Here is a 25,361-nt window from a genome sequence, read left to right on the forward strand (position 1 = left end):
GCAAATTCAGCAAAGCAGTAGCCATAGAAAATAGACTTCGTGGTAGTCTGTAAGGGGGAAGCATAGAGAAGAAATGTAGGCAGCTTTACACATCCCAAATTGACCCGTTTTAAGTGTACAATTCAATGATTTTTACAGTGATGTGCAATTATCACCACATTCCAGTTTTAGAACATTTCTGTCACCCTAAAAAGATCCCTCATGCCCATTTGCCATTGCTCTCCATTCCCACCCTTGACCTCAAGCAACCACTAATCTACTTTCTGTCTTTATAGATCTTCCTTTTCTGTGCACTCCATATGACTCAAATCGCACAATCTTTTGTGCCTGACTTCTTTCACTTAGCGTAAGTTTAGCAGTTCATCCACATATCAGTACTTCATTCCTTTTTATTTCCAGATAGTAGTCCATTGTATGAATGCATCATATTTTGTTTACTAGTCCTTCCACTAATGGATTGTTGGGTTGTTTTCACTTTTTGGCTATTGTGAATATTACTGCCATGAACATTCATGTACAAGTTTCTGTGTAGATTTATGTTTTTAATTCTCTTTAGTACATATTTAAGAGTGAAATTGCTGGACCAAACTATAACCATGTTGTTTAACTTTTTTGAGGAGCTGCCTGGTTTCTAAGGCAAATCCACCAGTTTACATTCCCACCAGCAAAAGAGAGTTCCAATTTCTTTTGGCTAATTTTAATACAATGATTAATTGCTACTGTGTGGTTTTTAAAATGTTTGAAAAGGGGCGAGGTGCAGTGGCTCACACCTGTAATCTCAGCACATTGGGAGGCTGAGGCAGGAAGATCCCTTGAGGTTAGGAGTTCAAGACCAGCTTGGCCAACATGGTAAAACCCCATCTCTACTAAAAATATAAAAATTAGCCAGGCAAGGTGGCAGGTGCCCGGTTTCCCAGCTACTTAGGAGGCTAAGGCAGGAGAACTGGTTGAATACAGGAGGCGGACATTGTAGTGAGCCAACATTGTGATACTGCACTCCAGCCTGAGCAACAGAGTGAGACTCTTGTCTCAAAAGAAAAAAAGTTTAAAAAGGAAGATGTTTAAAAAGAATAAATTAGCTAGGGAAAGGAGAAAGAGAGAAATAGGATGATAGAAGGAGTAATTGGGTTTAATTTAGTGGTTCTCAAAATGTGGCCCCAGGCCCAGCAACCTCAGTATCACTTGAGAACTTATTAGAAATGCACATTCTCAGGCCATACTCAGACCTACTGATTCAGAAAGTAGGGATGTGGCCCAGCAATCTCTGTTTTACCAAGCCCTCCAGGCAATTCTGATGCAAGCTAAGTTTCAGAATCACCAGTTTGAATGAAGCTTCAGTCAGGATCCAGAAAACTGAATTAGGTTTAAAACAGAAAGGAAAGCTTAATAGAAAAGGCAGTGGTATTGACACTGAAGACGGAAGAGGCAGGTCCCAATTGAAGGTCTCAGGAACCATGAGAAGGACTAGGAAATGTCCAGGGCATAGATGACATGTGTGAGGAGAAATCCTGATAGTTTCCCCTCACGCCTTCCCCCACCACCACCCACAAATTTTAACATTCACTATGTTATTTCTGTCACAACTGGAATGATGGGTGTGGGTGGAAAAATCAAATGTATATTCTTAAGCCACTCTCTTTGCCTGGAAGCCTGCAATGAATTCATAATTTCAGGTAGTTATACTCTTAGTTGTCTCCCTCCACTGTTATTTGGTTTTCCGTGAAGAGAATGTAAAAATTTTAGTATTAGCAGGAGGGTGGAAAATGGTAAATAGATCAACTGGGAGAAAAAGCTACATTACTGTGATGCGTTTAAAAGCCAAAGAGGTTATATGCTGGATTATCTCCCTTGGTTTTCTATACCTGTGATTGCCTTCTGTGATCCTTTCCATTTTTTCACTTTGCAGAGAACTTTAAAATGTGTAGAGTGTTTTTATATGCATGACCTCAGTTAATCCTCACAGCAACACTGAGGTTAAGCCTTATTTTTCCCATTTTATTGATGAGGAAGCCAAGACTCAGGAAAGGTATTATACCATTGACAGCAGCAGCAACAGGAATAATAGCCAACATTTATTGAGTGTTTGTTAATGTGTCAGACACTGTCGTAAGCATTTCACATGAATTATTTTATTTATTATTTATAATAACCCCAAGAGAACATTACTGTTTATTGACCCAGTTTGCAGATGAGGAAATTGACTCACAGAGAGATTAAAGTCACTTTCCTTAGGTCAAACAGGCATCTGACTCCAGAGCCCATTACTACTGGGATTATATAGCAGGTAAGTGACCAAACTAGAGCTCTACTTAGGTTTTTCCATTCTTAGCCTAGGGTTTTCTTCCTTCCCTTTGTCACACCACATCATGAGCAGAGTGTGAAATATCCAGTACACATTTCCTATTTACTTACTGAGTGAAAGAATATGGGTAATTCAGAGCTGAATCTGATTTCATTAGGAAGAGTACAGTTTTCAGGAAACTTTTACTACCTAAGAAGAATGCAACCTTCAGAAGCTTGGAAGGATTTGTCACACATGTAACTAAGGGAATTTAAATACTTAGGTCTTAGTTTAACACCAGGCACACAAAACTTATTCAAGGAAAGTTATAAAACTCTAATAGGAGAAATAATATGAATAAATGCATAGTATATACTTTGCTTTAATTTAGGAAAACTAAATATAGTAATGATTACAATTCTCCCTAAGTTAATGTGTAGACATAATGTACTCCAATTAGAGTCACCATGTGACAGTTTATAGAACTTGTCAAATTTATAGTAAAATTTATCTGAAAGAATAAATAAATGGGCAGAATTACCAAAGAGTACATTTATTTGAAAAGTTAATGATGGTAGACTTACCCTATCAGATTTTAAAGCCTGTCATAAAGCAACAATTATCAAAACCATATGATAGTGGGTTAAAAAAAGTCAAACAGTGAAATTAAAAAAGAGCTTCTAGAAACAGGCTCAAGCTATTTTAAGAATATAGAACACATGAGAAACAACCCTGAACTGGGGAAAGCAATTACTGTTTCTTTAGTAAGTGTTGAAAATTTTAGATATCAATATGGAGAATAATTAACTTAGATTCCTAGCACATACTGTACAGAAAGCAGACCAGTAGAATGGTATATTTATTCCAGCTGTAGATAGAAGATAAATTTGTGTCTGTTAAATGGAGGATATCATCACAGACTAGATTGATGGATTCAAATATATAAAAGTTGAGGGTGGGGAAAGGCTTTGTACAACAAAATGTAATAAAAACTAAGCAACAGAATGAGGAAGATGTCTGGGATCAGCATCACTGAAAACAGTTGCCTGTCCAAAAGAAATACAGAAAAAATGGGTACAGATGTAGAAGGTCAGCTTTCAGATTTAGCTTCATAAGTGGGCCAGGAAAATGAACAGGCAGTTTACACCTGAGGCAATAAAGGCAGTAAAATTATTGCATGGAAGGGTACCACCTCTCTAGCAATGAATGAAGTATAAATAAAAGCAACTTCAAGGTATCATAACCTGCTTATTAAATTATCAACAATTTAAAAAATCAATAAATAGAAATTATAAAATGCTACCTTGGCAAGGCTATGAGGAAACATTATGTGTTTCTGGGAGCAATATAAATTGGTTTCGTCTTCCTAGAGGGCAATCTAGAAAAATATGACAAGAGTATGTGTTTCTGGGTTTAGAATCTAGAAATATGTGTTCATATTATTTGACCTAGAATACCTCCAAGGAAATAACCTAAAAGGGGAAAAATAACTTATTTTAAAGATGTTCATGGTAGTGCTTATTATAATCATGGAAAGAGTTTACCAATCTAATATGTTATCATCTTGGAACAAAATAGAATAGCCACTAACAGTGACAGGTATACAAATGTTGGGTCTTTCCCAGAAATGCGTATTTGTAATATTAACCAAAAAATAATACATATGAAACCACATGCTGAATCTAATCTGATAGTAGCCATACACAAAGAAAATTCAGGAAGGAATCTGGTAAAATGTAAATAGCTAGATATGAATGTACATGGTATTCTTTAGGTACATGTCAAGTTGTTGGAATTTATAATTAAAAAGAAAATCTGAAAAATAGGTGACCCATGTTGGTTTGATATAGGCTTGAGAAGTTAAAGATCAAGGGCTTTGTAAAGAATCCCCATACCAGTGACAGACAATGTTACTTACCAGACATGCTTAATCTCACTGCTAGCTAGCATTTGGTTTGCTAGAATTCTCCATCCACTAGCACTTTTGCTTACTTATATCCACAAGAACTTTGACATCACCAGACCTCTACAAATCTCCAAATTTCTCACCACCACTACAACATAGTACCCCCTTGCACACACCCCCACAAGTAAACATTTTATTATCTGCCTCAGAACCATCCCTTTCTTAAGGGTTTTCCATTTCCCTTCATTTCTATTACTAGCACTAGTTTGCATTTCAGTGCCATTATTCACAAAGAAGCGTATTTTCTCTCTACCACAATGATTGTGTATGTATGTATGTATTACTTGACGAAAAATATAGATTGGGGTCACTGGAGAAAAGGAGCTAAGCTTCACCCAGGATAGCCCCAGTAAATCAGGGACTTGTCTGATTTCTTGACAGGACACTATGCATCAGCCTCCTGAGGACTAGAGAAGGTTCAGGGCAAGTGCTGCTACTTGCATTTGTTGTTGCCAGGCTAATTGTTCATTACTTGAATTTCTGTGGATCCAGGGGCAAGCAGGGGTGGCAGCAACAAGCTCTCTGTGTCCTTCTCCCCTCCCTGTATATCCTCCTTGTGTCTCACTTCCTGGATCTTGCAAATATTTCCTTCGGCAATAACCTAGGAGTGGCTGTTTCTCTTGGAGCAGAATTATATTTTGGCTGCTAGGGGAAGGGAAAGGAGAGAGGGGTTGGACCTGTGTGCTGTTGCTACTGAGATTCTGGAATGCCAAGCTATTGTGGTGAGCTTAAAAATAAAGCTTCCAAACAAGAAACTTCAAAAGGGCCGAGGAAGAGGCAGGAGGAGATTTTTCGGTCTCTGCAAGTATTGGTTTTCATTTTCAATTCCTATTAGGCCAAAAAAAAAATTTCAACAAAAGGGGAAAATCTATTCAGAAAAAAAAGGCAACCCATGGAAGAGGAAAAGAGACGAACAACCCTGGTTTTGGCAGGCAATTTGCTTTTGTTTTTGAGATGTAGTCTCTTTGCTGATGTCAACAAAGCCCTGTCTCATAGTTTGCTTTCATGCTTCCTCTCCTTTCTTCAGTGAGTAGCTAAGGTCTTCATGGACTCCTGAGGATGAATGTAGCGCAAGTACCTTTTGCTCTACCCCAGGAGTCCTTGCTTTCCTGCGATTATCTCTCAGAGACAGATGAGGCAGGTCTGGATACTGCTGCTTTTTACTAGCTGAGAAAATGATTTATCCTTTTGAAGCCTCAGGATTCTCATCTGCAAACTGACAATAATGGTTGTTGTGAAGATTAATGGAAATACAAACACGAAAGTGCCTAACACAGGGCCCAACACTTAGAAAGAAATAAGAAACCAGAGTAGTCGGCTGGGTGTGGTAACTGACGCCTGTAATCCCAGCACTTTGGGAGGCCAAGGTGGATAGATCACTTGAGGTCAGGAGTTCAAGACCAACCTGGCCAACATAGTGAAAACCCTTTTCTACTAAAAATACAAAAATTAGCCAGGCATGATGGCATGCACCTGTAGTTCCAGCTACAGGGGAGGCTGAGGCAGGAGGTGGAGGTTGTAGTCAGCCAAGATCATGCCACTGTACTCCAGCCTAGGCAAGACACTGTCTCAAAAAAAAAAAAAAATAAGAAAAAGAAAAAAAAAGAAACCAGAGTAGTTCCTTTTTCTTAATGAAACTCCTTGCCCTCCACTCTAAGGAAAGAATCCTTACTTGGTCTCAAAGCAGAGTTGCAAATTTCTTTACATTTAGGAGGCTGATCTCCTTGAAAATAGGACTTCTGGAGGCCAACCAATATCCTTGGCTTTAGGCTGATTCCCTTCAACGGAAGCCTCCCTTTCACCATTTTGCTTCAGTTGTTAAAGCCAGGAAGACAGGAGCAATATCGGTTTTGCTCCCCTTTGATCTGATCATCTTGCACAGTGTAATATTCAGCAAGGATTAGTGGAAGGAATGACTAGTACACACACTGGCCCAGATGATCCCATTAAGGGTAGTCCTTCCCCTTCTGGAGTTGGTCTCCTTCTGCCTGCTTGATGTAAGGTGACTCTGTAAGGCTGAGGCTGGCCCAACACAGGGCAGGTGAATGGGAGGGTAGTGCTATTAAAATGAGGGCTGATGCAGAGAGTAGCAATTCCCAGGTTGCCTTGTGCCCAGTACCTCTAGATAGGGTCACAGTCCCATGACTTAAGGCAACATATGCCCCAAGAAGGGCATGTTCTTTTCTTCCATTAACAGGGAACATTAACCAGGGAACAGTGCAGTCCAATTCTCTCCTTTTTTTGTATTGCATTTTAGGTTTTGGGGTGCATGTGAAGAACATGCAAGATTGTTGCATTGGTGCATACGTGGCAGTGTGATTTGCTGTCTTCTTCCCCTTCACCTATATCTGGCATAGTCCAATTCTCTTAATGGGAACAAGGAACAGGGCTGAAGCATACAACTGTGAAGGCAACTTTCCATGTTCCTAGCATCATTTCTAGGTCTTTTTTACATAGTTCATCCTCATGATTGCTTATTTGTAAGACATGTATTTTATTGGAAGTAAGATAAGCGAAATATCTTGCTCAAAGTCATTCAGCTTTTGAGTTATAGAGCCAGATTTTTAAATTTTACTGGAATTCAGAGCCAAGTCTTTCTAAAACTCTGTTCTTTCTGCTTTGCTCTATTGCCTGTTCTGTGCCCTGGTTAGGGGAAAAAAGAAAATGCAGTGAATTTGATTGTTATCATGGAGCAGGGTTCTTCGCATCACAGCTGCAAGAGACTGGCCCATCTGTTGCCTTTGAGGATATTGCTGCATTTCATGAAATCTAGATTGGAGAAGAAGGTCGGGAGAGAGGCAGGGACAGGAGATAGAAATGAGCAACCAAGTGTGTGTAGTGAAGGGTGAGGGACAGAATGTATAGTTTGGAAACCAACCTAATTGGAACAAATAACCGCCCCCAGACCACAGCACTCCCAACCCTTTTACTCTGAACCTTTGTTTCCATGATATGGTCCCTGAACCACCTGTGTTAGAGTCCTTTAGGTGAATTGCTTAAAATGCTGGTTCCTGGAGCCCACCACAGAGGTATGAAATCCGAGTTTCTAGGGTTGGGGCCTATGAATTTACATTTTAAACAACTTCCTGGGTAATTCTGATGAGGAGCCACTTCGATTATGAGCTGTTTTCTCAGACTAGTGGTTTCCCATAAAAGTTGGATCATGTAGCCTTCTCAGAAAGAATTTTTTAAGCATGTACCCTCAACCTATGTTGGCAATATGTTTATTAATTTCTTATATGTGCTAATGTCCTAACATTTATGCTTTGAAATGCAAGAAATAGAAAAAGCAAGTATAAATAAAATACTGTGAAGACAACTACCCTAGACTAAAAAATAAATGACCTGTCAAAAAAAAAAAAAAGAAAGAAAGAAAGAAAAGAAAAGGTAGGTGGTTGAAATCCAGTTTCGGGGGAAGGAAAGAAGAATAGTTAGAGCCCAGCAGAGTGGAAAGTTGACCTCATTTTTCTACAAACCCAGAACTCCTCCAGAATGAAGAAAAACGGAACTGACCATAAAGGTCTCAAGGTAAATATCAATTGCCCATTAATCCTTTAATCTTTGGATGCCAAAAACTGAAAAAATGATTGGGCAAGGCTGAAGGGCATTGGCCAGGCACCCTGTTGAAGTAGGAAGCAACATTTTATGAAAGCACCTACATGAGACAAGCACCTAATCTTCTGAGATGTGTAGTTAAGGACAGCATTGACAAGGCACCAGCTTTGATCAAAGCAGAGAAGCTCCACGCGGCTCATTTGAAGAAGTATGGTGCTCTTTGAGCACCGTAGGGTACATCAGCCCAGTAATAGAATTAGGAAGCTTGATAAGGTTGAGCAAAACAAATAATTTCCATTAGCTTGCACTACTGCAAAGAAATATGCAATTTACGTAAAAACAACAGACTTGCTGTGCAAACAGAGCCTCAAGATAATTCCCAGCCCACACCCCACCGCCACCACCATCACTACCACACACAAACCCCAATCAGATTCTGGAGCAATTGGACAGCTGCTGACTGCTTTACTTGCCACTCGTTGTTTCCATTGCCTGGCAACCGGTGCTGCAAGGTTACAGTAAAATGTTTAAGTTTTCTTCTTTTCTATAGTCACACAAACCTGCATTTATTCCACACTAGAGAAATATGTACTGAGCAGCCACTGTGTGCCAGGCACTGTGCTGGATACTGGTGATATAGTGGTTAACTTGACATGGCCTTCACCCTCAATATGGTCATGCGGATGGGGCAGACAACTAAGCAGTACTGTGCTGGGAAAATTAATGGATGCTGTCAGAGCAGAGCCTGGGCACTATCCCATACTTTGGGGGAAACAGGGAAGGCTTCCTCAAGGAAATGATATCTCAGTGGAAATCCGAAAGTCAGTCAGATAAAGAGGGGAAAAGAGAGGGTAAAGAGGGAACAGAGCATGTAAAGACAAAAAGAATTGTGGAAGGTGTGGGAATGGCAGAATTTTAAGGAACCTTACAAATCCTATTAAGGGTCTGTATTTTATGAATAATGTAGGCTTCAAGCAGAAAAATGTATATCAAAATCAGATTTATGCTTTATTTTTCTGTTTACTAATTTTGAATTGAAAAATGTCATAAATGCATTTAGCGTATACATACACGCATGCTATAACAGAATCTCACCCCAAACCATCAGTACAGCTCTTCACAGGAGACATTACTGGCAGTTTGTTGTGTATCTTTCCAGAAAAGTAATGTGTGTGCATGTATATACATTCGTTTTTACAAAAGTGAGAACATCTTGCACATCTTTTCTATTCTACATCCTGCTTTTTTATTTTAATGATTATTCTATATTACACATACGTCTATTGCATCACCTTTAACAGCTACATGTGTTCCATATATAGATAGTCCCTATTTTATTTAGTCCCTATTGAAGGGCATTTAGATGATTTCCTGTCATTTGTGATTACATACAAATCTACAGTGAATATCTTATGGATATCTCTTCGTGTTCATGTTGGAATGCATCCGCAGGATAAATTTCTGGAAGTTGAACTACTGTGTCAAAGGATATGCACATTTTACCTTCTTTTCCTTCCAAATTGCCCTCCCTAGGAGTGATACTAATTTCCACTCCCACCAACAGTGTAAAAGATCACCTGTTTCCTTATACCCTCATTAATTCTTTTACTTTTTTATTTTAAAAGTTTCATTTTTGTTTTGATTTGCATTTTTTAAATTTTAAGTGAGGTTGAACACCTTTGGTAAGTTGATAAGTCATCTGTATTTTTCTGTAAACTATACCTTTTTTTTCCTATGGAGTTGTTGGTCCCTTTTATTGATTGGTAGGCATACTTCACATATTAAAGTTATTTACTCTTATAGATGTTACAAATATTTTTCCCAGTATATCTTCACCTTTAGACTTTATGGTATACTTTTCTGGACATAATTTTTTAAGCTTTAGGAAGTCACATTTATCAACTTTCCCTTATAACTTTTATGTTTTGTGTCTTACTTAGAACTTATCCTGCCGACATTATTTCATAGTTTTAAAAATGACTCTGACCGTTGTGGCCATTTTCTTGCCTGATCCACACATTGGGGAACATGTTTATCAAGTTTATGTATTTCCACTAACCTTGGTAAAAGTAATTATTTTTATTACATGAAATAAATGTCCTTGCACTTGAACAAGCAAAAAAAAATAAAAATAAAAATAAAAAAATAAAATAAAAATATTTTCTTCAAGTACCTTTATGGTATTTTTTTGACATTTGAATATTGATACATATAAACTTAATTTTGTTGTAAAAAGTTATGTGATGATTCAGCTTTATTTTTGTTTCAATGGCTATCCAGTTGTTCTAAAACTATGTATTGAATAATTCATCTTTCCCCCACTATTTGAAATGCTTCCTCACAAACTAACTTCCCATATACATTTGAGTTGATGTCAGTGTTCTAGTGTTCTCTGTTTTATTCCATGGATCTACCTTTCTATTTGTGAGACTGCCTTATTTACCGCTATCTTTAGAAATCATTTCAGTAACTGGTAGGGCTAGTCTTCCCTCATGACTCTACGTTTTCTACACCATTCCCTAATAATTCTCATGATTTTATTTTTCCCATATGAAATTAACAATAATGTTCCAAAATGCAATCTGTTGACAGTTTTATAGAGTTTCTATTAATTTTATAGATTTACTTAGAGTAGCCATCTTAACAATGTTGAGTCATCGTCGCTAGGAAATTATGAGTCCCTTCATTTATGTGCATCTAGGTTTATGTTTGTCAATAGAGTTTTAAAGTTTTTGACATATAGATCCTGCATATATCTTGTTAGGTTTATTTCTAGGCATCTTATCTTTTTAATTGTTGTAGTAAATGTTATCTTTCCCTCTTTTATATATTCTAACTAATTGTTGCATCTATATAGAAAAGTTGTTGATTTCTATATGTTAATTTTATACCCTGACACCTTACTGAATTTTCCTGTTGTTGGTATTTTAAAAATTGTTTATGATGAGGCTGCGCACAGTTGCTCATACCTGTAATCCTAGCACTTCGGGAGGCTGAAGTGGAGGGATTGCTTGAGCCTAGGAGTTCAAGACCATGGCAAGAACCTGTCTGTACTAAAAATACAAAAATTTGCCAGGCATGGTGGTGTACGCCTGCAGTCCCAGCTACTTGGGAGGCTGAGGCACAAGAATCACTTGAACCTGGGAGGCAGAGGTTGCAGTGAGCTGAGATCGTGCCACTGCACTCCAACCTAAGTGACAGAGTGAGACTGTCTCAAAAAAAGTTTCTGATGAATTTTCCAGATAAATACTCATATCATCTATACATGATGAGAAGGTATCCCCTTCTTCCGATGTTTCCATCTTTATTTTGTCAAATTGCACTATTGCTTTCAGAACAATATTAAACATTAGTGAGGAAAATGAGCACCTTTGTCTTGTTCTGGATTTTGATGGGTATACCTCTGGTGTTTTGCCATTAAGCACAATATTGGCTTTTGACTTAAAAAAAAAAAGTCTGATGATGATGATATTATGGAAATAGACATCTTTTTCTGTTAGTTTTTTTTTTTTAATCTGGAAATGATGTTGAATTGTTATCAAATACATTTTAGCACTAGGGAAATTGTTATATGACTTTTATTCTTTGATTTATTAATGTTGTCAATTATATCAGTAAATTTTCTATTACTGAGCCAGTCTTATATTTCTAGGATGAACCCCATTTGATCATGGTGTATTATATTTCTTAACATCTCTTAGATTCTGTTTGCTAATATTTTATTTAAGATATTTAAGATGTTTTGCATCTATATTCTTAGATGAGATTGGTCTCTAGTTTGCTTTTCTGTTCTGTTTGCTGGGTTTTACTATCAGTGTTATGCAGGAATCTTTTCTTCTCTCTATTCTCTAGATTTCCAGAGTCTAGAAAGTGCAAATAACATTGGTTTGATTTTATTCCTTGAAGGTTGGTAGAATTAACATGAGACTATGTGATTGTGCTACTTTTTGATCAAATTTATCATTTTTTTCCTATGGTAACTTGTGGGTTTATATATTCTCATTCTTCTACAGTCAGTTTTGGTAATATTTGTTTTCATAGAAACATACTTTAAGTTTTCAAATTTGTTTTATGGGGTAGAGCAAAATATTCTCTTATCCTTTTCATTTACTCTGTAACTGTTGTTATTTCTCCATTTCTAATTCTGTGCATTTGGATGCTTTTAAATTAGATTAGCAAGTGGTTCATCTGTTTCACTGTTTTATATTTTCTTTTGAGGAATTGGTTTTGGCTTTAATTATTAGTTCTATGATTTGTTTTCTAATATATTAATTTCTGCCATTAGTTTTATTATCTGCTTTGTTTTAGGTTTATTTTTATGATTTTTATGATTCTTGTATTCTTTTGTTGAATGCTTAATTCATTTATTTTGATTTGTTCATACATACTAATATAAGTATTTAAGACTACAAGTTTTTCTTTGACTAATGCTTTAGTCAACCATATCCTCTAGCTTCTGATATTTCCATTGTTGTAATTTAATAGGTATTCAACAATTTGAAATTAGATTTTCTCTTTGACTAAAGTAGATTTTTTTCTATGTTTATTTTCTATATACTAAAGATTTTTATTTTCATTTTCTTATTAATTTCTAGTGTTACCATATTGTCATTAGAGAATATGGTCTGTACTACTTCCATTTTCTGGCTCAGTAGATAGCCAATTAAAAATATACTCGATGGGTCCTTGATAAAGAAAAATATACAGTCTGTTTCAGTGTATGAAGAAATTTAGATTTTCTCATTATCTTAGTTTTTGACTGTCATGATCTGTCATCAGCTGGAACAGTCTCGTATTTTGTTTCTACTTTTTTTCTGGTTTTGCATTTGCTATAGATTTTGCTTTAAGAATCTTTATGCTATGTTTTCTGGTGCATAAAAGATGAGAGGAGGTAGATCTTCATCATGTGTTCTAGTTGTTAACATTATAGTGCCCTTCTTTATCTTATTTGTTGCTTTTTGCTTTTAATTCAACTTATTTATGAAATGAGTGTCATAGTTTATTTTTTCTTTAATTTTGACATTATTTCCTTTATTAAACATGTTTATTGAACGCCCACTGTGTGCCAGGCACTAGAAACCTATGAATGAGACAGACAAGATCCCTGCCGTCATGGAGCTTACATTTTAGTTAGAGATTGGAACAGAAAATAATCAAGTAAAAATAGGTATGTGATATGATATCAGGTGGGGATAAAGATGAATACTCAAATAATAAAGTAGAATAAGAATGATTAAATATAAGTTGTGTTGATTTTAGATAAAGTAGTCAGGAAAGGATTCTCTGCCTGGTACATGTTTGTCATTTTTTTACTTTCCACTTGTCCATCACCTTTTGTTTTTGTTTTGGTGGTTTTTTTTTTGTGAGGGAATATGCAATGTGGAACAGTTTGAACACAAGGAATTGTTATAATCGTAATGAACTATAAGTGTGCAAAAGCCCAAATAAGAAGATAGTGGGTATGTCTGGATATGAATCTCTGATCCACATGAGTGGTGAGCTAACCAGAATGGGGGCTGGATAAGAGGGGAATGAAGGACATTTTGTCTTCCATTCTATCCGAGTTTGGCTATGATTATGTGTATTATTATTTTTTAAAGAAATATTTCTAATCTTCATCATGATTATTGAATGGATATTCTGTATGATGATTTAATTGAGCCCCTGGAATTTCCTGTCACTGGACAGGACTTAGCATGATGCTGATTACTCACAGGCTACAGCAGGAAACCACATATTGTGGCTTAGAGGGCTTAACTCTTTATACCTTGAGGCTAAAGAGATGTCTTTTAACTTTAGTCACTCTTTATTATACAGAAGTTTGGCTTTTTATGTATATTCAAATAAACCTGGACTTATTTTCCTTAGAGGTTTTCTTCTATTGCTTATGAGAGTCTTATTTCACCTCACAATGATAGTCTTTTAAATTTTCTGATTGTTTTTTCTTATGTTATATATGTGCATAATATATACACATATAACATGTATATTAAAATTATACACACATACACACACAGGTATATCCATGACTCTTTATCTAGAATTTATTTTGGTATATAATATATGATGTAGCTCCAAAAAGCACTGCTTTACAGTTATCTGAAAAACATTTATTGAATAATATTTCTTTATCTCCTTTCTTGGGGAAGATTATGTATGTGATATTTTTATAGGTAGTCTGCTTTGTTTCTGAACTTTCTATTCTGTTTTGTTGATCAATAACACACTGTTTTAATTACAATTATTTTATGATATACTTTATCCCTTCCTTGCCCCTTTCTTCATTTCTTCTGTAGCAGAATACTCTTTAATATTATATCATCTTTTTATTACAAGTTAATTCTGTAAAAATTCATAGTTAAATTTAGTTAAAAATTTCTACTGAGAATTCTGATTGGAATTGCATTAGAAAGATTTTTTTTTTTTTTTTTTTTGAGACAAGGTCTTACTCTGTCATCCTAACTGGAGTATAGAGGTGCAATGATGGCTCACTGCAACCTCGACCTCTTAGGCTCAAGCTGTCTTCCCACCTTAGCATCCCAAGTAGCTGGGAATAAAAGCATGCACCATCATGCCCAGCTAATTAAAAAAAAAATTAGAGACAAGGTCTTACTATGTTGCCCAGGCTGATCTTGAACTCCTGGACTCAAGTGATCCACCCGCCTCAGCCTCTGAAAGTTCTCGTATTACAGACATGAGCCACCGTGCCTAGCCAGAAGGAAATATTTTAAATCCCAAATAGCAGATAACTATGACTTGCTTGGTGTTTTTTATTACAAGTATAAAAACATAGAAAGTATATATATCTAATTCATAATACAGGTTGCATCTAGAGAGGCAGTAGGGGAATGGAAGTGAGTTATGTGAAGGATATTATTTCTTAAGAAAAATTCATGAAACATAAATGGCAAAGTATTCAAACTTACTAAGTGTGGGTGATAGGTAGCAGCATGGGTATCATGGCAATCAATCTCTGTATATCTCTAAATATTTGAAATTTTTATAATGAAAAGCAAACAAAAACAACAGATGAGGCAGGATAGCCAAGCTTGTAAACCCTAGAAAACAGCACATGCGATCTGACTGCTATAAACAGACTGGGGTGGTGTGTGTATATCCAGACTTTGTAGCTAAACTGTTCAATTTCAAATTCTAGCTCTACCACGTACTAGCTTTATGACCCCAGGCAAGTTACTTCAACTCTCTATGCCTCAGTTTCCCCAACTATAAAGTCAATGCAGTAGGGATAGCTACCTCCTAGGGTTATTGTGAGGAATAGATAAGATACGGAAACCACTTAAAACAGTGCCTAGCATTTAGTACATGCTCAGTAAGTGTTAGCTATCATTATCATTGTATTATTATTACTATTACTATTACATTTACTACACATATTAAATTGTTTTGTGGACATTTTAAATTTTATATAAATGTTGTCATCTAAAATACAGGCCTATCTGCAACTTGCTTGTTTTTCTCAGTACTCATCTGATGTTTTGCAGGGAAATGGCTCATTCCAAGACTAGCTTTTCATGGGCAACCCCTTTCCATCCTTGCCTTGAGAACCCATCGCTGGACTTGTCAAGCTACCGGGCAATTTCTTCTCTCGACCTTCTTGGAGACTTCAAACATGCTTTGAAAACATCAGAGGACACTTCAGTATATGAGGAGGGGAGCTCCCTTGCCTCCATGCCCCACCCACTGCGCAGCCGTGCCTTCTCAGAGAGTCACATCAGCTTGGAGCCCCAAAGCACCCGGGCCTGGGGGCAGCATAGGAGGGAGCTCTTTAGCAAAGGTGATGAGACCCAGTCGGATCTTCTTGGAGCCAGGAAGAAGGCCTTTCCTCCTCCTCGCCCTCCTCCTCCCAACTGGGAAAAGTACAGGCTCTTTCGTGCAGCCCAGCAGCAGAAGCAGCAACAGCAGCAGTCACAGCAGCAGCAGAAACAACAAGAGGAGGAGGAGGAGGAAGAAGAAGAAGAAGAAGAGGAGGAGGAGAGAGAAGAGGAGGAAGAGGAGCTGCCACCCCAGTATTTCAGTTCAGAAACCTCTGGTTCCTGTGCTCTCAATCCTGAGGAGGTCCTGGAGCAACCGCAACCCCTAAGCCTTGGCCACGTGGAGGGCTCAAGACAGGGTTCACAAAGTGTCCCAGCAGAGCAAGAATCCTTTGCACTCCATTCCAGTGATTTCCTGCCTCCAATAAGGGGTCATTTGGGATCTCAACCTGAGCAGGCTCAGCCCCCTTGCTACTATGGCATTGGTGGGCTTTGGAGGACATCAGAACAGGAAGCCACCGAATCCCCCAAGTAAGTACATGCGAAAGATACTAGGTCCCTGAAGAGGCAGGCAGCACAAGTTTGAATTTTACCTCCACAATTTACTAACTGGATGACCTCAGTCTCGTCAATTAAATTGCTCCTAGCCTCAGTTTCCCTACGTGGAAAACGGGTATAATGATACCTGCTCCACATCATTGTGAATATTAAGATAATCTACATAAAGGATATTAGCTCCATACTTAGCACATAGTAGGTGCTCAGTAAATGTCATGTTCTTATCCCTAAATATCATTATTAATGTACTGTATTTTTCCTTCGTGTGTGTTTACCGTATCCATCAATTTCTGGCCCCTGATCTTAAAGACATTGAACACTTGTTGCCTGTATTAGGTCTTTCCCAGAAACCTGGCTCAGGCACTTTTTCTGCCTTCTCTTCTGCTTACCCTCCAGAATAAGAGGCCAGCTCACAACCTGACCTACCTCTGCTTTAGGACAACTAGCCTGGGCTTCTAAACTCACCCCCCCCCACCACAACCCCCAACATCAAAGGTATTCCTGGGGCTGGGTGCTTCACGCCTTGATAATCCTTACAACAGTTAAGGACTTACTTTTTCTCTTCCACTTTCGCCCTCTCCTTGTTTACCTGCCTCTTTGCATTCATGTGGGTGGGTAATAAGTGGTAGCTCACAGGGTGAGCTGCCTAGACAGGGAGTGTGTTCTGGCAGCAGGACTGCCAGTGTTTATTCACTCCACAGAGCCAGTTGTCATCTGCATGCCCTACAGTGCATGGGTTTTTTTTATTATTATTATTTCTTTTGCTCCAAAGCAAAAGCCCCAGGGCCATCATCACTATTATTTGCTCAGTGCTCTGGCTGTCAGCAGCTTTGCCTGCTCTCCTGTGAAGAGCTCAGCCCACTCTCTGCTGAGGCTGAGGCTGGGGAGGCAGGTGGCTTCTAACTGCTTTTTTTAAACTCCCTTTATAGCAGGAATTTGCCTGAGACTTGTTGCGGTTAGGAGTACCTTGTTATCATGTATTTTATTGACAGGCAAATCTGTGACTTGGCTATCTGGAGCTGGTTGATCAGTTTTCCAGCCTAAGATGCCATAAGCACTGCATTTACAGGGCCTGACTCCTAGGCACTGTAAGAATCCTTCATTAGATCTCTTGTGGCTGCTTCTCAAGTGGTTCTTCTACCTGGGGAGCATTCTTATTGTAATGAGAAAACATTTTGTGAAAAGTACCTGTGATTGTTATCTATCATAGCAGAGAAAAGGGAAAATGACCTCCAAATAGTAGGCACTTAACAAATATTTAGGAAGAAAGAACAAATAAATGAGTGGATGAACATTTATTAAGTATTTATTGTATACCAGACACTGCTAGACATTATATGTCCATTATTTCATTTAATCCTCCCAATAGCCGTATTAGCCATTATTATCCCCATTTCACAGCTGAGGAAACGAACTAATTCCAAGTTACACAGCAAAGATGCAAAGCTAGAGCTGTCTGACTCCAAAGCCCATGCTTATTTTGCCTTCCTAGTCATCCTCTCCCAGAGATATCTTGTTCTTTCTATAGGCCAGGAGTCACAGGGTCCTCTCCTCTCCTGTAGGGCAAGGTGTATCAGAGGCAGCATTAACAGACCTTGGTTCTTCCTTCTTTATGTAGCTCCATTTGCTTTGGACAGAAAGAAATCACTATTATTAAAGATCTTGTAACTTGCTCCAGAAATTTATTTTTAATGACTATGGGATGTAAAGGAAAACATTTGTGTGCACACAGCTCTGCTTGTATCTACAAAATCAACTAGATGCTTCTTTGAGTGATGGAGAGTTAAGGAACAGCATCGTTACCAACATAGCTAATATTTCTTTTTAACTACTTACTATGTGCTATGCATTGTTCTAAGTACTTTTGTGTATTAATTTAATCATCAAAGTAAACTTATGAAATAGTTAACCATCCATCTTCTCCATTTCTTAGATGAGAAAAGCGAGGCCCAGGGAGATAAAGTAACTTTATCACAAGATGACAGGTAGCTACTGTGCTTGCTCTATCATCCCAGGATCTCTGGGCTCTTGAAGAAGATTCTGTTCCAGATCCTAGGAGAGGACAGTGTCCTAGCCAGAAGGAAGCAGCTTTAAGATTTTGTAAGGGATATATAGATGCATAATATGTTGAATCTAAAACGCAAATAAAGACATCTTAATTTCAGCCAAGTTAAACTGTGGTACCTCTATAACCTACTTACTTTTCCATTAAAAAATGCTGGAATACATGCAGAAGCCAGTTAGTGGAATAATCAAGGATTATTTAAGTCTAATAACTCTGATTCAAGTATATGTATAGCTTGCTTTATGGACTCTATGCATTTCCTCCCAGTGCTCTGTGAAAGGAATCTGATTTTTGCTTTGGTGTTTACTATTAAATTCCAATTATATTCTCATAGATCACCTATAATCCCTTCCCTGTTAATGGAGGTGATAAGGGAAGGATCCCTAGAATATAGTGCCTAATATGATATACTATAATATGATACAGGGATATGTATGCTGGAGAACTGAGTCTCCAATTAGCACATCCTTTTTTTTCCTTTATAATACTTTCTGACACAGAACTTTCACGTATATATTTTCTTGTATATAGGAATTCCCTAAGTTCATATTCCCTCCAGAATATTCTCTATTATCTGCTAACATAGATATACTCCAGCCAGAAAATTCCTTACATGTAAGCTTTTATATGATGTCAAGTTGTCCCTTTGGCAGTATAACATAGTGGCTAGAAGCACAGATTCTAGAGTAAGGTTGTCCAGTTGCAAATCATTTGCCATTTAATGTCTGGTGACATTGGGGAAGTCACTTTACCTCTTGGTGTCTCGTGTTCCTTCTCTGTAAAATGGTTTTCATGAGCATTCAATTATATATTTATATACCTATGTGTGTGTGTCTCTATCTTAGGATGGTTTCTGGAGCATGGTAAGTACGGTGTGCATGTTAGCTGGTATTGTTCTTTTATCAGTGTTACAAGCTTGAAACTTACATACAAATGAATTTACCTAGGATGACGAATATTGGTATGCCCAAATTTCCTCTGTGTGATGAATTAGGAGACAGCATAGCATGAATCAGTAAATAGCTGTGGAGCTTTTTAACCATTATTTTTGACCTTTATCTAAGAACTGCAAATAGCTGCAAAAATGACTAATGAGTTTCTCCTCTTTTCCCTTTCAAACAGCTAGAGGTTAGCGAAGGGGTAGTGCTATAGACAGGTGGAGGGTGGGAGTGCCTGCCAGGCAACAGGAATACAGTGAGAATGGATCATCCCCTACCATAAACCATGGGCAAAATCATTTGCCCCTCCATCACTGAAACCTGACATTGTAGCATTTCTCTCTACTTCCTTCCTCACACCAGACCAGAAGCTTTGATGGCAGAAGAGGCCAAACCTAAGGCAGCATGGATCCAGAACTACATTTTTTCTGAGGAGAAGTTCTCTTTCATGGGCTGGGGCTCTGAGAAGCGACTCCTCAGCCCCACAGGCTTTGGTGAACCCAAGACAATAGGGTCTGCTGCTATACTTGTGAAGCCCCTAGGTGCCACTCAACCATGGAGGAGGCTAGGGCCATTGGGAATATGCCAAAAGTGGGGAGATGCGATCCCTTCTCAGGCTGAAGGTCTGCCTTATAGCAGGAAATGTCAGAAGAGCTCATGAGAGATGTGGTGGGCCACAACAAGTCCCTGGCAGGGGTGCTTAACATGGTAACCACTGTTGAGGTCATGGGTGACCTCTTTGCCATGGGAGATCTACAGCAGAGGGTCCATTTCAAGCAGGAGTGGCATTGGAAAAGAAGAAATGATGAGAGTGTCCAGGAAAGCCACAGGGTGCCTTTGTAAGCAAGCAGACTAGATAGAGCCAGGATGGGTGAAGGTCCCGGGGTAGGTCTGAGGGAGGCCAACAGGTTTGGAGAACCCCATAGCTAAGGTCTCAGATACTTCTCTACCACCTAGCACTTAGTTTGAGATCCACATACTGGGGCCATGAACCAAAGGGATGATGATCAGAAGCCCAGAACTTTTAGGGCCTACCAGTTTTTCTGGATTTTAATTGAGTGTTAGTGACGAAACCAAATTATCTTGGAAGAAGTCTCCCTAGATGGTAAAGTCAGGGTCGTGGCAATAGCCTTCTAAGTTCTTAAAACTTGCCTTTACCTAACTCCAGTTTACCTTCATGTGGCCTGTTTACATTTGAACAGTGTCTTTCTTGTCCATTTGTTTTTCAACTCCTTGGTGAAGCAGGGTTCCATTTTTCAGATGGAGAAGTTAAGAAGCAGAAATGTCAGCAGCCTCTCAACAGAGGTGCTCAAATGGTCATTCTTTGTTTCCACAGACAAGAGTTTCAGCACTTTTCGCCTCCTCCAGGGGCCCCAGGAATCCCTACCTCTTACTCAGCTTATTACAATATTTCTGTGGCCAAGGCAGAGCTGCTGAACAAACTGAAAGATCAACCCGAGATGGCAGAGATTGGCTTAGGAGATGAGGAAGTTGACCGTGAACTGGCTCAAAAAAAGGTAAAGTTTTTTGATGTGTCCTAGAGATTTTCACAATTTAGTTTGAATGTGTCTGGAGGATGACCAGCCTTCTACACTCTCTAGAACATCTTGTATTCCCATATTTTCAGTATGGAAATCATACAGCCTCTCTGGGTTTCTCACAGGTCCAAGTCCACTCTATTTGTGATCCAGTCAATAATAATAGTAGTCATAATCATCATTATTGTCTCTGTGATCCTTAGAGCAACCCAACAAGGTAGATTGGGTATTTTTAATAGTTGAAGGGACTAATTTGCCCAGGTACAGACTAAATGGTAGATCCAGCACTTGAAGTCAAGACTGTCTGAATTTCTACTCTACAGTACATGCTGTCTCTCTGAATTGAGCCAGCCTTGTAATTAACTCACTACTCAGGGCACATCAGAGCTTCTGCCAGTGGGCTCTTGTACCCAATGGCAGTGCCATTGATTTTTATTCTTTGTGCAACTTTCTGTGAGACAGAACAGACTAAGTAAAATAAGGACAAATTATAGGCTGGCAAACTTTAGTGTTTATTTGCAAAGATAGTCAATTATGTCTTAAAAATACAAAATAGTTAAATGGGGATGATGATGATGTTGTTGTTCCAAAGCTTTCCTTTCTTTGTCTAAGTACCACTAGTCTGGTTTTCTAATGAATTCTTGGAATTACTTTGCCCTCCCTGCACTTACCTATTGTATTTCATAAGCAAATAGGGTTGTCATGGCAACCTCAAAGGCTCAATTTACCTCTTTGTGGACATCTGAACTCAATGTAAATTGTTCTTCTGCCCATACTTCTTTCAGAACATGACCTGTAGGAAGGTACAGGGCCATATGCAAGAGCCCTTCTTCCAATTTCCTATCTGAAGCAAAATGTCAGGGGAAGAATTGGAAGCATGGTAGTATTGAAGTTCTATTGATTCAGGTATCTGTTTCCTTGGATTCCATGTTCTGTGAGCACGGCAGGGGTACTCCTAGCTTACTCATGGCCTGGCCTCTGCAGGGGCAAACCTAATAAAAAAAACTCTGACCAGGAAAAGAGAGAGATGATCAGAAATGGCAGAGCACAGAACAACAGAAAGTGATTGTGGGTGGGCTACGACAATTTTTGTCTCTGAGGAAGAAAGGTGAAGAGTGTCACCAATTTGCGATGTCCCAGAAAAAACAACTTAGCTCTGGCTGGATCTGTGATGACTCCACAACTCTATCCAGTACACTTCTTCAGGACTGAGGTTCAGGTTGTGAAGTGCAAGTCCCAAGAAATAAAGCGCTCTCACCACTTATCCTTCCATCTATCCCTGGAGCCTGGGAACTGGGGTGGGTAGGTGATTTTCCAAGTGGGTCATTTTCCAGATGGCCCCCGGCCATCCTTTGTCCCCAGCATTGACTTTTGTTTGGGAGAGCAGATGGTGGGAATATAACTGGCAGACTTTTAGCATCTGATTGTGTTGCCTCATTCATATCACTGATACCCAGTTCCCAGTGGGTTTTGGAATTTTTCCTAAATGCATATCTATTATACTTCAGACTGAGATGATAATGATCTCTTGACTTTTGAAGGGTTCTAAAATATGACAACAGGTCTTGGAACCTGCAGAAGGCTCTCTTAGTCCTGGTCACTTGGACATCTCTAAATAAACTACTAGAGAGGAATACATTCTAGAAAACTACAAGCCTATGGTCCCTGTGCTTGGACTAGAAAAAGATTAAAACATACATTGAAGGATATTCCTATGTACAAGATACTGTTCTAAACATGTAACATGTATTAACTTATTTAATTCTCATAACAATTCCTTGAGGTAGGTCCTATTGCTATCGTATTTTTTAGATGTGGAAATTGACGTGCAGAGAGGTTGAGTAATTTGCTCAAGGTCATATATAATACCATTACTTTGCATCAGAGCAGGAGTTCAGACTCTGGTAATCTGGCACTGGAGTCTGTGCTCTTAACCACAATGCAATACTGGCTGCAAAGGCTATGGGCAGACTGGGACAGGGCCATTATTGTCATAACCTTGAAGCTAGACAAGTATCCATTCGTTTGGAGTACGTTGTAGAACTAAATAATAATAATAACATTAGTAAACATGCATTGAGCATTTAAGTGTCAGTCATAATACTAAGTCTTTTACTTATGTGGTTTCATTTAACCATCAGAAAATCTCTGGAGTTGGGGAAGTGTCTACAGATGAAGAAACAGAAGTCTTAGTGAGATTAGGTATCTATCCTAAGGCCATACAGTTTGGAGGTAGAATTGGAATCCAGTTGTCTCTGACTCTAAAACTCTACTGTACTTCCCTGTGACTGCACTCACCTATAGGGGAGACAAATCAGAAGACACAGGCAGCACTTCCCTTAAGAAACTTACAATCAACAGCAGGTGAGGGATCAGACACACACACGGAATAGAAAGTGAAGAACTTCACATTACACTGTAGGGTTCTAATTCTAAAATACTTAAAAGCTCAGACAAAACAAGATCACTGAAAGAAGACTTACAGAGGAGGGCTTCCTATGGGGGAGGGGAGGGGCAGACTGTCCCCTAAAGAAATTTAGGAATAACCAAAATGAAGAAAGAGATAAAGAATAGGTGAACTGCATAAACTACTCAGGAACACAAGAATGAGTGTTGTGAACACAGAGGAGAGTGAGGAGATAATTCTGAAAGACTCTGAGGAGTAACATTAGAATGGCAAGGTGGGGCCAGAGTTAGTAATAAATAATAGCAGCCCAGCTTTTATGGAGCACTTACTATGGGCCAAGCACTTTGCATACATCACCTCATTGACTCCTTGTTATGACCCAATGCAGTGGGTACAGCAGTTACCCCCATTCTACAGATAAAGAAAGTGAAGCTCAAGAATGTCAAGTCACCCAAGGTCCCACAGCTAGGAAGTGACAGAGCTAGAAGTCGAAGCCAGTCATTATAACTCCAGAACTCACAGTCTTATCCAAAAGACCTCAAAAGCCAAGCAATCTTATCCAAAAGGCCTCAAAAGCCAAGCTGAGGAAGCAAAGACCTAGCACAGTGCCATGAACATGAGAGGTACTTAAATGGATTGAAGGAGAATGAATGAAGTCATAGGCAAATACCTTAGGGCAAATGCTTTTCCAACCTAGGCTCTCACAAGGACTATAGCTCCTATTTATTAAATAGTCCCAGGAAGGGACTGGGTGCAGAGGCTCACACCTGTGATCCCAGCATTTTGGGAGGCTGAAGGGGGCTGATCACTTGAGGTCAGCCTGGCCAACATCATGAAACCCTGTCTCTACTAAAAATACAAAAAAAAAAAAAAAATTTAGCCTGACGTCTATGGTGTGCACCTGTAATCTCAGCTACTTAGGAGGCTGAGACACGAGAATCGCTTGAACCTGGAAGGCGGAGGTTGCAGTGAGCTGAGATCATGCCACTGCACTCAAGCCTGGGTAACAGAGCAAGACTCTGTCTCAAAAAAAAAAAAAAAACAGTTCCAGCAAGTATTTATTATATTAAGTTGCATTTGGTAGATGAAGCTTAGTGTATGGGTATCACTTACCCAATGCCAAAAAGTTTGGTGGTGACATGGAGATCCCTACCAGATGGAAAGAAGGTGCTTGCCCAAAAGACTGGAGTTGCTCATGACTTGCCCAAGTTTCCTTTGTTTCCAGTGACTAGGATAGAGCCCACTATCTCTTCCTTGTATTCCAAAACAGAGGTTACAGACACAAATCAGTTTCTGTTGGTCCCCATTCTCATCCTTTGTCTTCTTCTGTTTAATTCCCCTAGGTACAGCTTATTGAAAGCATCAGCAGAAAACTTTCTGTCTTGCGGGAGGCCCAGCGAGGGCTGCTAGAGGACATCAATGCCAATTCTGCCCTTGGGGAGGAGGTGGAGGCCAACTTAAAAGCCGTCTGCAAATCCAATGAATTTGAAAAATACCGCTTGTTTGTTGGGGACCTGGACAAAGTGGTCAACCTGTTGCTGTCACTCTCTGGACGACTGGCCCGGGTAGAGAATGCTCTCAATAGCATCGATTCAGAGGCCAACCAGGAGAAGGTAGAGTTGGGGTTTCTGGGTTGTGCATAGAGGGAAATGCCATTTGTTTCTTCTCAGGGCTCTCTCTTTCAAAAAGTTGGGCTATATGGGAAACAGTAGAGGATAGGGTTAAAAGTGTGTGAGCACTGAGGACAGGCGCAGTGATTCATGCCTGTAATCCCAGTACTTTGGGAGGCCAAAGTGGGCAGATTGCTTCAGTCTAGGAGTTCAAGACCAACCTGGGCAACTTAATGAAACCCTATCTTTACTAAAAACACAAAAATTAGCCTGGTGTGGTGGTGCATGCCTATAATCCCAGCTATTCTGGAGGCTGAGGTGGAAGGCTTGCTTGAGCCTGGGAGGCAGAGGCTGCCATGAGTGAAGATCGTGCCGCTGCCATGAGCGAAGATTGTGCCACTGCACTCCAGCCTGGGTGACAGAGGAAAAAAAAAAAGAAACATGAAAAAAGGAAAAATAAGTGACAGAGGAAAAAAAAAAAGAAACATGAAAAAAGGAAAAATAAGAGTATGAACACTGGCTTTTAAGTGCCCTGAAATTCTTGCTTTACCTTTTCTTAGCTGTGTGACTGTGGACGTTACTCTGCCTCAATCTGTTCATCTATAAAATGGGGTGAACATAATTCCTGCCTTACGGGATTATTGTGAGAATTAAATTAGTTTATGTTAATT

At 39.0% G+C, this 25,361-nt stretch overlaps 1 protein-coding gene across 8 annotated transcripts in view; it reads left to right on the forward strand.

Annotated features, from left to right (window-relative positions):
- Positions 1 to 25,361, forward strand: part of SHROOM4 (shroom family member 4) — a 237,519-nt gene that overhangs the window by 192,603 nt on the left and 19,555 nt on the right. For all 8 annotated transcript variants that reach the window (XR_010338153.1, XR_001110483.2, XR_001110484.2 and 5 more), the window contains 3 exons: positions 15,305 to 16,105; positions 20,472 to 20,652; positions 24,424 to 24,693. Coding sequence is in view for 4 of the 8 variants with exons in the window: in XM_012471573.2 (XP_012326996.2) it covers positions 15,305 to 16,105; positions 20,472 to 20,652; positions 24,424 to 24,693 (1,252 nt within the window). In the remaining 4 variants the exon portion in view is untranslated. The remainder of the gene's footprint in view (positions 1 to 15,304; positions 16,106 to 20,471; positions 20,653 to 24,423; positions 24,694 to 25,361) is intronic.

Source organism: Aotus nancymaae, unplaced genomic scaffold (genome assembly GCF_030222135.1).
Source record: "Aotus nancymaae isolate 86718 unplaced genomic scaffold, 86718_ANA_hifiasm-v0.15.2.pri h1tg000058l, whole genome shotgun sequence".
In the NCBI taxonomy this organism is placed as follows: domain Eukaryota; kingdom Metazoa; phylum Chordata; class Mammalia; order Primates; family Aotidae; genus Aotus; species Aotus nancymaae.